Consider the following 12,952-nt stretch of genomic DNA (forward strand, 5'->3'; position numbering starts at 1 on the left):
GAGGGACATGAACTTGAAGTTCTTCTACGACAATGTCGGTAGCTGTATGAAGCTAACTAGAGACCCTGAGCGCATACAAGCATTCCTTCAGACATACCGGCAGATTGAAGATGCAAACACCCACCATCAGCTTCAGGAGGATCTCATCAAGCACCATTAGGAGAGTCATGGCCAAAGGCATTGAACACCATTGACAAAGGCACCGGCCAATTTTACATTCATTTTATTTAATTCATGTGTGATCGGTATCATTGCTGTATTCGGGACAATTGTTGTATTGAGTTACTCCGTCCGGAAAAAGTTGTCCACGGTGTAGTACATTAGCATTTTTACAAAAAGGACCTTTGACTTTTAAACATCACACTAATTACCCCCTCTCCTTCCTCCATCCCCCGTCGCCCGCGGCAGCACCGTCGGCACCCAGCCCCAGCCACCATTGCAGCGGCCCTGCCCACCTGCGGCGCCGCCCGCCTGCGGCGCCCCTGTGCACCTGCGCCTCCGCTGCTACTCACCTGCGCCACCCGCCGGAGGGAGAGCTGCCGCTTCTGCACCTCCACGCACTTGACCAGGCCATGCGGCGCCCTCTAGCAGGCCATGCGCCGCCCACGAGCAGTTCCTACACCGCCCAGGAGCCGGCCAACTAGCCCACCGACGAGCAGGACTTCCGCCGCCCACGCGCAGGACCTCCGCCGGCCACGGGCAGGAACTTCGTCGTCCACCCACGAGCAGGACCATCGCCACCCAAGACACAGCTTGCCGGCCCCGACTCCGCTGCCTAACGGCGCCGCGCTGATCCGCTTCGGCCACCAGGCTGGTCCGCTTAGCCGCCGGCAGCTGGTGGTGGTCGCGGTGGTGGACGCCTCTACTGCCACCGTTGCTGCTTGTGGGCGACGCCGACGCCCCGGATCCCCCCACCCCACCACTATTGCGGACGGCTGGTACTCCAATCCCCATCCCCGCCCCCGCCTCCACTGAACTCTTTGTGATCCTGAAATTTATTGTTGCTGTCCTCCCGATTATCCTGAAATTTCGTGTTGCAGTTCGTGTTGGTTGCTGACCTCCTGATGATGATGTCCAATTGTCCCCCTGTTAAATGTCAGGTTGACTGTTAATGTCAGGTTCAAAATAAATACCAAATGTTAATGTCAGGTTCATCTTACTCTAAATTGATGCATTAAGTGTGTAGATCATCCGATAGGTGTTCAGTGTTGAAGAAAAGTGAAAACTGAAACATACTCCAATGTTATTTCTTGCAAAAACTGAAAAGATTCATTACTCCAGTGTTGAAGAAATTCAGGAGTATTTCTTGTTATACAAAAACTGAGAATGATGATGATCATTGCAAAATCAAAATAAGTGGACATACACTGCATATGGATGAAAATTCAGTGAACACACATGGAGTATGCAAATTTTATTGATAAAAATGCACAGCACAAACGAATACTGGAATTATGCATCTTCCCAACATCATGCAGAACCCAAGTAAAATGGGAATTTTGTTCACAGGTCATGCATGCTCTGTTGGAACCTGAATTTTGTTCACAGGTTATTCAACACAAGTAAAATGGGAAAAATCTTCTTGTTATTCAACACAAGCAAAGAGTACCAACAAATTCTCTGAATGAACATTTCTAAACAATTTACACAGGTGACAAGATTTACCAAGTTGCATTTCAGGCTTATGACGAAGCTACTCCAACAGTTAGGAATTTTGCCTGCATGGAGTATTAATCAGGGTTTAGAATTGGAGGTCACAAGGAAACGATTACAGAATGAAAAATCAGTGAGTAAATAAGATTACAGAATAAGAATAAGAATAGGGGCTTGGGGATGTTCCTCTGAATTTTGGTGTGTCATGTTTCTTTAAGGAATGACCATCTACTTTTAATCTCTCAGAATAAGATTACAAAAAAGTCAGTTTGATGTACTAGAATATGATCGTGTTCAGTAGTGATCACTGCTTGTCAAGGAGTAGTTTGATGTTGATCATAGTCTTACTTTTCAGTGAGCTCTGTTTTGTGCAAATAGTGTCATGGTGTGCTACTGAAAACTGTTAAAAAGACCAATCAAAATAAAAATGGAGATGATCTAATAGGTCATTGCTCATGATGTGTCCAGTAATCATGTGTCTAGTAATCATTGCTCATGAATAGGAGGGCCATCATGTTCCTCTAGTTACCAAAATGAACAAGGAGTACTTTTAATCTCTATTTTTCCCTTTCTTGGTTTCTTTGCTTTTTGTCTAGGATTCTTCATGGTTTTCTTGTTATGATTATATGCTAACAATTCATCTTGTGTATACTCTTGTTATGAGATCAAATAGGAGCACACAACTATGGATTTGAACTTGATCCCGGAAGAGGAGGATGAAGCTCAACAAGAAGAACAAGCTCAGCAAGGTGGCACTATTGATTTGAACTTGATCCCGGAAGAGGAGGATGAAGCTCAACAAGAAGAACAAGCTCAGCAAGGTGGCACTATTGATTTTAACTTGATCCCGGAAGAGGAGGATGAAGACATTGAATTGAATTGGTTTCCTGAAGAGGAAGAAGCTCAAGAGGCACAAGAAGATGCATTAGTGGAAGAAGCTCAAGAGGCACAATAAGATGCATTAGTGGAAGAAGCTAAGAGGCACAAGAAGATGCAAAAGTGGGAGAAGCTCAAGAAGCTGATGCACAAGGCAACCCAAGAGGGAAGGACCTGACAGACAAGGAGAGATATGGTGTTTACTTTGCTCTACGAGTAATCGAGCTTAGAGATGGACAAGTTCACCTGTATGACAGGGCGCTCATTGCGACTATGCCGAATGTTCACCTACGAACAGTTACAAGAATATGGAATCTAGCCAAAAGACAACTTGCAGCAGGCCAAGAAGTTGATGTTTCAAGCAAGAAGAATAACAATGGTAGGAAGAGGAAAGAACTAGATCTGTCGAGAACAGCTACAATCCCTTTGAACAAAAGAAGAACAATCCGTTCTCTTGCAAGGTGTTTAGGTGTTCCCCGATCAACCCTACATGACCGATTTCAGTTGCAAGAGTTGAAACGCGTCACGAGCACCATCAAACCCACCCTCAAGCCACATAACAAGATAGCGAGACTAAAGTTCTGCCTATCCATGATGGATGAAAGATGGATATCAAGTCCTTGGCCTAGTTTCAAGCCAATGACAAATATGGTCCACATCGATGAGAAATGGTATGACATGACCCGAGTGAAGAGTAGCTACTACGTACTGCCTGGAGAAGAACAACCAAATCGAACTGTGCACAATACTCATAGCATTTGGAAGGTAATGTTTCTAACAGCTGTGGCCAAACCTCGCTACAATGAAGATGGGGAGATGACATTTGATGGAAAGCTTAGCATTTGGCCGTTCGTGGTAGAGACCGAGGCGCAACGAACAAGCCACAACAGAGATAGGGGACAATAGAGTTGAGGCCGGTCAATGTTACTAGACCTGTGTGCAGAGATTACCTGATCAATAAAGTAATCCCTGCCATTCAAGACAAATGGCCTGACGGTGACGAGGACACAGCGATCTTCATTCAACAAGATAATGCAACACCGCATGTCCTCCCTAGTGATGCTGGTTTTCTAGAAGCCGTGGCACAGATAGATCTGGATATTCGACTATTGCAACAACCACCGAATAGCCCTGAGCTCAATGTTCTAGATCTTTATTTCCACTGCTCCCTCCAATCCCTAACCGACTGCAGAGCGCCTATGAATATACAGGAACTGGTATAGGGTGTAGAGGAGGAGTTTGAGAACTACGATGCCCATAAGCTGTTCAAAAGCTTTATGATGTTGCAAGCAGTCATGGTGGAAGTGATGAAAGATCAAGGAGGAAACAATTACAAGATGCCGCATCTGCATAAGGAACATCTACAGAATGCCAGAGAGGAAATAATCGGTGTATACTGCAGTCCTGAGCTAATTACTGACAACAAGGCCATTATAGAACAAGGAAATGAGTAGTTAGAGAGAGGAAAAAAGAAAGGGAAAGGGAAAAGGAAAAGAAAGGATAGGAGTATGTGATGTGTCATGTGTCATGTGTATGTATTGTGTCATGTGTATGGCTTGTGTCATGTGTTCAATGAGAAAGGATAGAAGTATTTGGATTTATTTGAATTTAGTTAAAATGACAACAGTTTTCAGTTTTCAGTTTTGGCAACAGTATAACATATTGTCAGTTTTCACAGTGTGTGTGGTTGCTGTGGAGCAAACTACACACATTTATTTTCTACTCCAGCAGATGTTCTGGAACATTTATTCCCACCTCCACCACCATCTTGTCAATTTGACAGTGTGTGTATGGAGTAGTTTTGACAGCAGTATAACCACTCATTCAAAATGAGGAACAACAAATTACTCTAGTAATGCTCCAATAGTATCATTCTGATGTATGTCAATCAGTATCTTATTCTAAACAATCTTGGATTTATTTACAATAGTAATTCCGATTCGCTTAATTCTGTCTGGGAGCTACAGCCAAGAGTAATTTGATGGAGTAAGAAAAATTTGATGGTAGGTTAGCTACAACCAAGAGTAATTTGATTCGGTGTACAAACAGAAAAACGCCAAGACTGTATCTAATTTGATTAAGTGTTAAGAACTTGAGCTCCTTACCGAAAACATAATGTACAACAGTTTGGCCACGAGTTTGAAATCACATGAATATTTTGACACTATACACTTATTTCTCGAAATGGTGCCATGGCAGCCATTTCTATTGCTTCATGCCAGTACAACAATCAAGGATTGAAAACTCAGTACACTGTGTACTCCAATTTTTCTACTCCTGTCAGTCCAACAATGCAAAATGTTCAATTCCTGGAAGTAGAATGATAAAATGTGTGGTTCTGAACTCGAAAATTATTCAGGTGTGTTTTTTTTTCTTTTTTCAGTTTCAGCAGAACTTGAATCTAGCAGTCTGAAGCATTTTGAAACAATGACAAAACACTTGATTGCAGTCTGAAACAATGACAAAATTACTTGCCACATCATGAAACAAATGACAAAATTACTTGAAAAGGAGTACTCCATTTATCTACCTCTGTCATGAAAGGAGCACTAGACAGCAGCAGTAGTACACTAAGTACTGTCGGCTGCCCTCTAACTAATTCATTCATGGATGATTTTAATCACTGACTCATCCTGCTAGATCCATCACTAAAACTAATTAGTAATTTAATTTATCTGACATTTGCTAGTTGAGAATAAATGTTCACTCTTATCTCACATTTGCTAGTTGAAATGCATAAACTCAGTTGTTCAAGTTTCAGTCTAAGCTAGAATTTCTAGTTTACACACAGATGTTGTCAGGCCAAGTGTGATGCCCTAGTGAGACTGAGGTTGCAGCCAATTAGGTAAAAATAGGATGAGCTGCTGAAGAAATTAGCCAATTAGCCCATTGTGTCCCCAAGTGTGATCCCCTAGTTACACACAGATGTGGTCAGGCCAAGTGTGATCCCCTAGTGAGATTTGTCTGCCATGGTTTGCTAACTGAAGAAATACCAGTTGGCCGGCATGCAGTCTTAAGCAAATGTCAGAAGCAGCAAATTTCAGTAAAAAAATCAGTTTTGACTCATAAATCATGGAGGGGAATTGAAGGAGGGAAGCTTAACCTGCCAAGAAGACGCCACCGTCGTCGTCGAGCTCGCAGTACAGTATGTGCTGGGATGGTGGAGCTCGCAGTACAGAAGACGTCTCCGCCCCCATCGAGCTCGCAAGCTCGACGGGCTCGTCGGCTACGTCTCTCGCCGTCTGGCCTTGCAGCCACCATATCAGCCTCGCCGGCGCCGGATCTGAAGCAGCCGGAGCAGAGCGCGAAGGTCACTAGGGAGGGGGGAAGCTAGGAGAGGAAGGCAAGCTGGAGCTGCGCGAGCAGGAGAGAGCGGCGGAGGAGGCAGTTGCGGCGGCGGTGAGCTGTGGCGGTGGTGGGCGGGGCAGCTGCGGCTTCTGTTGGAGGAGGTCGGAAAAATCGAGGCTTCTCCTCGCTCGGGGAAGCAACGCAGCGGAGGAAGAGGGGAACAAGGAGGGAGAGCAGAGCAGGGAGCTGCGCGGGGAATCTCCGGCGACGCCGAGCAGAGGGCTCTGGCAAGGGAGAGGAGCAGGGGGAACCGGCGGGGAGAGGAGCGGGGGTGGGGGAGTGCGTCGTTTGTCAGGAATACAGTGAGGGGATTTTCGCAAAATTACCACGGAGACAACTTTTCCCAGACAAAGGGAGTATTAGTTTTATTCGGTGATTTGAATAAGGGGGAACATCCGCCGCCTTAGTAGCCGTAGGATCGTTAGCAAGCCAATCGTCTGATCTTTTTTCATTGAGCGTGCATCAACCTTTGCAACAAAGCTTGTGTTGCGCTCCTGCCGAATTTTTTTTTTCTGAAACAAGGCCTGTGTTTCAAAAACAAGATTTCTGTTATAGAAAAAAACCTTTGCTCTTGCCCCGTTGCAACAAACGTAGTGTTGTGCGCTCGTTCCCTTGGCAACAAGAGGCCTGTTGCACAAACAAAAAAATCCCCCTCACACCAATGTCATCACATGTCTAACGGGCATTTTAACATTTTCAATATAGATTATGTTGTAGAATTTTTTGTAACAAAGAGCATGTTGCAGAAACGTCTGTAGATTTTTTCTGCAACAGAGTTTGTTATATAATATTTTTCGTAACAAAGATCGTGTTGCGGAACATCTATAGAATTTTATTTGCAGCAGAGTTTGTTATAGAAATATTTTCTGCAACAAAGATCATAGGTGATGTTGCAGAAATATTTGCAACACATATACTATTGTAAAAATATTTGTAACAGAAGTTGTGTTGCGGAAAATATTTGTAACATAGGTCATGTTGCAGAAATATTTTTGGGCTTCGCTTTGTTGCAAAATTAGACCCTTGTAAACAATTGCAACATCACATTTGTTTCTGAACACATAGCCTTTGTTTCGAAAGCGTGTTCGATAAAGGACGACATGCAAGCCTTCATTTGAACGCGTGTCATGCAGCAGAGGTGGCGGACGCGGCCACTACGATCCGCCGGATGACGGTAAGCTTTTCCCTTTGAATAATTATTGTAATTTGGATTCATAATATTCACATTTTATGTTATTTGAATTCATATTACTGTGTAAATTATGCGTCAAATTCATAAAAAACCACACGTTTTGCAGGCTGCAGCCGAACAAACCCCGCATCTGTTCCGCTACGGGCAGTCTGTTCGGCTGCTGTAATCGCGTATAAGGGTCAGCGATACAAGGGTTCAGCAAATCGCGTTTTGTGTATATACTGGTTTAGTTCAAGTCGTCTTGTGGTTTGGCGCTATGCCGTTGGGGTTTCTGCCGCCGGTGCTTGCGAGCAGCTGCCGGTGGTTGCCGTCCTTGTCTTCTTCTTCGTCTCCATGGTGGAGGAAGGGAGGAGGCGCTGGATCTGGCGAAATCCCTCTCAATAAGCTCGCGGGTCTCTCAGATCTGCAGCTCAAGCTCCTTCTTCCCCACTTCTCCTCAAGCTGCCATGGAGGTGGACTGGAAGAAGAGGAAGAAAGGGGATTTGGCTGCTCTATCCTCTCTGCATGTCCTTGAAGCCCAAGTTTTGCAGCAAATGGTTGGGGATCTTGGTGCAGAGAGCACCAGGAGGTTCTTGCCACTGCGCCGTTGTATCTGCTGGTCGAAAGGCGACCACTCGGAGTTCTGGCGACGACGTCCGGCTCCTGTATTTCCTCCTGGCCGCCGAGCCATATGGGAGGCAGTTTATCTGGTTCTTTGTCCTGGTATTTCCATGGTCTACCTCCGGTTGTTTGCCGGCGGTGCTGTAGCCATTCCTTCACCCCAAGTGGTTTCGTCCCCGGTGGTGGTGGGATCGGGCCAGGATCGAAGACGGCGAAGAGGACTCGATTGCTTTTCATTTTTGTTGTCTGGGGTCCTACCTGCAAAATGTCCGGCCTGGGTTGTAATTTTCTCTTTCTGTTGGGCCTTTCTGTAATATGTTGCATGCTTATCTAGTATAAGTCTGGGTCCTTCGGGGCCCTTCTTGTGTTCAAAAAAAAAAAAGGTACACTAGGCTGAGAGCTGTGTTGCTGATATGACGGTACCAAAACACAGGCAGCTCGCATTTCTTGATTGCGTATATAGTTGTCAATTTGCAAACGAGTTGCCTTGCCAAATACAGTATACCGGAAAAGTTCACAGCATCTGGAGCTACAAAATCGGTTTGGTCCCACTGTTCCAAAAAAAAAAATCAAGCACAAAGTTCCTGTATCTTGGAACAGTTCTTTGGAAATGATAGAGGCACAACAAATCCAAAATTGACAGCTAAAAAAATAATATTGCCGGTATCATTTTCCCTCAAATTTTAGTAACATCTTAAATAGAGCACAAGAAAATGTCAGGGACTATGATTCTTCATTCTTGGCCACCAATCTAATGTTCTTCCCGTCCACAGAAAACCTGGAGCTCGAAGCTATCTACAATAAACGAAACAGTACAAATGCATCACTGAGCAAGAGTCCAATCTAGGAGAAAATAGGTACTCCCACCGTCCCGAATTACTTGTCGCTCAAACGGATGTATCTAGCACTGAAATACATCTAAATACATCCATTTGAGCGACAAGTAATTCCAGACAGAGCAAGTATTTAACTGCAATTTTATCTTTCATGCTAATTACCTTGTCCATCAACAGAGCATGCAGCTGTTCCTTATCTTTCAACAGACCACATTCTAAAACTTCCCTGATAACTAGCTTTTGTAGCTTCTTTAACTTCATAGCTCCATCCGAATTCTGTAAGAAAACATCAGCTTAACTGTAACACCAGGTAGGAACAGAAAATTGACAAAAGCAACATCGAATATAGCTTTACCATCTCTAGTATCTTCGTAATAATTTTCTTCCACTTGATTTTCTGCTTCTTAATATCTTGATGATTGGCATCATTGACCAGTTCTTCTGCAGCACTTTTGCTCTTTGTTTTGAGTTCCGCTTCTCCATTTTCAGATTGTGTCGCCTCTCCAGTCTTCAAGTTCGATAAATTTTGTCTTTTTGCATTATCTGGCTCCTCCGAGGTTGTGCTATCTGTTCTCTTTCTCTTCACAACATCCTCGTCAGCATCTCTTTCACTGTCAGCACCCTTCCCGTCATTTAGTTCTGTAGATGCTGTTGTTGGTGCTCCACCAGTTTCCTTGTCGCTTGGAGTTTGTTCAGCTCCATTTTCTTGCTTCTGAGAAGCATGAAAGGCTTTTGCTTTTGCCCTATGTTTCCTGCCATCAGCATGCCCCAAGAGAGTTTGCTTGCTGGTGGTAGTTGTATTGCATAGGCTGAGATGCAAACCCAGGATAGTTATGTTAGAAGGCATGTTAGTGAAAACTGAGACTGCTTAAGCTGAAATGACCTGACTTCATGGTCAAAAAAGGGATTGATTACTTATCTAAACAGCAAGGACATGAGTGCTCTACACATTTGAAGTTTCCATAACGAAAAGATCCCCAAACTAGGGCGATCATGAAAGGCATTTGCTAATACAATCAATCAACAAAATATAATAAAGAAGTTTGACAGCTTGGGACTTATAAAACTTTCAACATTGCCTTATTTTGGTATGTTCCTATAGGGGCACCGCGTTATTATGCATCAGGCTCACCGCTCATGTATTTCAGAAATGTTCCAGTCAGGCTGTTCGTGAATGGTGACAACAGTACACAACAAACCCAAGTTATGAACATTAATTAAGCATAATATAAACTTCAACGATTTCAAATATATTAGTTCAGAGATGCAAATATGGAGCATGGTTTTACTACAGAACCTGCAAATACAATTGTATATATACTGAGGATCATGTTAGCATACCTGCAGAACCAAGGAGGGCGTGTCGACAACCCAACATTGATATCAACATCGGCATTTGGCTTTGGCTTGTCTGGCTTACCCTGTGCATTGCTGGACGGCTTGTTCAGTTCCTTGGGACCATACTTCTCCTGAAATGACAATAGATCAGAGAAATGAGTACCCACAGGACCGATAATTAACTAGCATTTGTTCCAATGTCTCTTACAGAGAACGCACTCTGAACAACCCATTCAAAATACTGATTTGTGCCCTGAACTAACCCTTCCGTGGTTTACAAACTGGGGATCCAGACAGGCCGACACAACAATTCACATTAAGAAACCTAAGCTAAAAATATACGTATATTAAAAGGCACACTTAATCGCCCCCAAAGGCTGCAACCTTACACGCCAATTATCCCAATCCAGCAACCAAAAAATACATGTTATCCAAATTGCACGGCCATACATGTCACGCTTCATCCGAATCCTATAAGAGAAAAGTAAATTTCATAACAGGGAGAGAAGCGATGGAACTCACGGCCTCGGAGATGCACTGGGTGTGCGTCTGGACGGTGTCCTGGCCGAAGACTGCGCCGCAGTCGATGCAGGAAAGCTGCACAAAACCAAACCAAACAGTCGCACAATCGAATGTCAGTATCCCAATAAGCAAGCTAAATCCACGCGAGGGGAGTAGAGACGGGAGAGAGAGACGGCGCGTCACCTTGTAGGCGGAGCATGAGCGGAAGTGGCCGGCAAGCTTGGGCTTCTTGAGGTTCTCGCCGCAGTCTTCGCACTGAAACCAAACCATTGCGGCGTTCCGGAGGTTTCCGGAATGCGTCTCGGGGCCGGACCGGCAAGGTGCATGCGCTAGGGTTTTTGGCTGCGGGGAGGCGATGCGAGGCAAGAAGAGGTGAAGGGCGCAATCCAGGGTTTCCCCTGCGGCTGGGGGCTGGACCATTCATTCTTCCGGGGGAATGGCCCAAGGGCCCTCTACGATCCATCTTGGGCTGGGCTTTCGCGAGCTAGTCAAGTCTATTTATCAAACACTAGCTATATCTCAAAACTTGCCTAAAAAAACTACGTCTCAAAATTGTCTCAAAAAAAACTATGTCTAAAAAAAAGTATGTCTCAAAACAATTCTTTAAAAAAAATACTACTCCCTCTGTCCCAAAATAACTGTCTTAAGCTTAGTACAACTTTGTACTAGAGCTAGTACAAATTTGAGACACTTATTTTGGGACAGAGGGAGTATGTCTCAAAATCCCTCAAAAAAAGAAAACTATGTCTCAGAAAATAATAATCAAACACTAGCTCCAAAGGCCTATTCAGAACTCCCCAGGTTTCTTCTTAAGTGGTTGTTTGGATGAGGCCGATGTCGATGCTAGGCATCAGCCGATCGGCGCCAGCCCCCAACCAATCCCGTCAGAAACGTCTGATCAGGCAAAATGGCTTTATCCTCCTCGCATCGTGTAAACGAGATGGAGACCCCCCACCCCGCTTCCTTCCTTCGTCGGCCCAGCCGCGTTCCTCGCTTCCTTTCATGATAAGCGTCAGTGGGCTCGCCACCCGCCCCACTTGCATCACTGGATAGTCCCCCACACTATGTCATCGTGAGTGCTAGTTGCACTCTCTCCAGTCGGTTGCAACGCCGTGTCTCGTCGGGTCCAGCACCGCCCTGTTCCAGCACACAACGAGCCGACCGCAGCATCGATTGGCGCAAATTCCCACACCTGTCCGAGCACTACCCCATCGTCGGTCACAGCCCCAACGTCGCCCTTGGGGTTGCAGCTGTTGGAAATATGCCCTAGAGGCAATAATAAAATGGTTATTAATATATTTCCTTGTTCATGATAATTGTCTATTGTTCATGCTATAATTGTATTAACCGGAAACCGTAATACATGTGTGAATACATAGACCACAACATGTCCCTAGTGAGCCTCTAGTTGACTAGCTCGTTGATCAATAGATGGTTATGGTTTCCTCACCATGGACATTGGATGTCATTGATAACGGGATCACATCATTAGGAGAATGATGTGATGGACAAGACCCAATCCTAAGCATAGCACAAGATCGTGTAGTTCATTTGCTAAAAGCTTTTCTAATGTCAATTATCATTTCCTTAGACCATGAGATTGTGCAACTCCCGGATACCATAGGAATGCTTTGGGTGTGCCAAACGTCGCAACGTAACTGGGTGGCTGTAAAGGTATACTACAGGTATCTCCGAAAGTGTATGTTGGGTTGGCACGAATCGAGACTGGGATTTGTCACTCCATATGAAGGAGAGGTATCTCTGGGCCCACTCGGTAATGCATCATCATAATGAGCTCAATGCGACTAATTAGTTAGTCACGGGATCATGCATTACAAAACGAGTAAAGTGACTTGCCGGTAACGAGATTGAACGAGGTATTGGGATACCGACGATCGAATCTCGGGCAAGTAACGTACCGATTGACAAAGGGAATTGTATACGGGATTGCTTGAATCCCTGACATCGTGGTTCATCTGATGAGATCACTGTGGAACATGTGGGAGCCAACATGGGTATCCAGATCCCGCTGTTGGTTATTGGCCGGAGAGCTGTCTCGGTCATGTCTACATGCCTCCCGAACCCGTAGGGTCTACACACTTAAGGTTCGATGACGCTAGGGTTATAGGGAAAGTTTGTATGTGGTTACCGAATGTTGTTCCGAGTCCCGGATGAGATCCCGGACGCCGCGAGGAGTTCCGGAATGGTCTGGACGTAAAGAATAATATATAGGAAGTGAGGTTTTGGCCACCAGAAGTGTTTAAGGCGTCACCGGTAATGTACCGGGACCACCGAAGAGTTTCGGGGGTCCACCGGGAGGGGCCACCAGCCCCGGAGGCTTGCATGGGCCAAGAGTTGGAAGGGACCAGCCCATGAGTGGGCTGATGTGCCTCCCACCAAGGCCCAAGGTGCAACAAAGAGGAGAGGGGGAAACCCTAGGCGCAGATGGGCCTAAGGCCCACCCTAGGGCGCGCTCCCCTCTCTCCCCCTCTTGGTCGCCCCCTCCATCCCATCTAGGGTTGCCGCCCCCTAGGGATGGGAACCCTAGAGGGGGCGCACCCTCCTCCCCTCCTCCTATATATAGGGG

At 45.3% G+C, this 12,952-nt stretch overlaps 2 protein-coding genes across 2 annotated transcripts; both read right to left on the reverse strand.

Moving 5' to 3' along the window:
• Positions 1-190: 190 nt before the first annotated feature.
• LOC123070000 (uncharacterized) lies at positions 191-6,198 on the reverse strand. Its single transcript, XM_044492998.1, has 3 exons — positions 5,633-6,198; positions 1,666-1,718; positions 191-1,086 (listed from the first exon to the last, which is right to left on the reverse strand). The coding sequence occupies exons 1-3, from the start codon at positions 5,724-5,726 to the stop codon at positions 505-507; spliced, it is 729 nt and encodes a 242-aa protein (XP_044348933.1). The 5' UTR covers positions 5,727-6,198; the 3' UTR covers positions 191-504.
• A 1,914-nt stretch (positions 6,199-8,112) lies between these two features.
• Positions 8,113-10,777, reverse strand: LOC123070001 (UBP1-associated proteins 1C). Its single transcript, XM_044492999.1, has 6 exons — positions 10,549-10,777; positions 10,366-10,440; positions 9,847-9,974; positions 8,861-9,314; positions 8,668-8,781; positions 8,113-8,464 (listed from the first exon to the last, which is right to left on the reverse strand). Exons 1-6 carry the CDS (start codon positions 10,633-10,635, stop codon positions 8,393-8,395), a joined length of 930 nt encoding a protein of 309 aa, XP_044348934.1. The 5' UTR covers positions 10,636-10,777; the 3' UTR covers positions 8,113-8,392.
• Between the last annotated feature and the right edge of the window lie 2,175 nt (positions 10,778-12,952).

The sequence above is a fragment of the Triticum aestivum genome, chromosome 3B (assembly GCF_018294505.1).
Source record: "Triticum aestivum cultivar Chinese Spring chromosome 3B, IWGSC CS RefSeq v2.1, whole genome shotgun sequence".
In the NCBI taxonomy this organism is placed as follows: domain Eukaryota; kingdom Viridiplantae; phylum Streptophyta; class Magnoliopsida; order Poales; family Poaceae; genus Triticum; species Triticum aestivum.

Coding starts and splice junctions, on each gene's coding strand:
- LOC123070001 (XM_044492999.1), bottom strand. CDS start 10,635: ATGGTTTGGTTTCAGTGCGAAGACTGCGGCGAGAACCTCAAGAAGCCC. Junction 9,315..9,846: donor CGCCCTCCTTGGTTCTGCAG/GTATGCTAACAT, acceptor TTTGCATCTCAG/CCTATGCAATACAACTACCA. Junction 8,465..8,667: donor ATGCTCTGTTGATGGACAAG/GTAATTAGCATG, acceptor CGTTTATTGTAG/ATAGCTTCGAGCTCCAGGTT.
- LOC123070000 (XM_044492998.1), bottom strand. CDS start 5,726: ATGGGGGCGGAGACGTCTTCTGTACTGCGAGCTCCACCATCCCAGCAC. Junction 1,719..5,632: donor CGGTGGCGTCTTCTTGGCAG/GTTAAGCTTCCC, acceptor TACTCCATGCAG/GCAAAATTCCTAACTGTTGG. Junction 1,087..1,665: donor TAAGCCTGAAATGCAACTTG/GTAAATCTTGTC, acceptor GACATTTAACAG/GGGGACAATTGGACATCATC.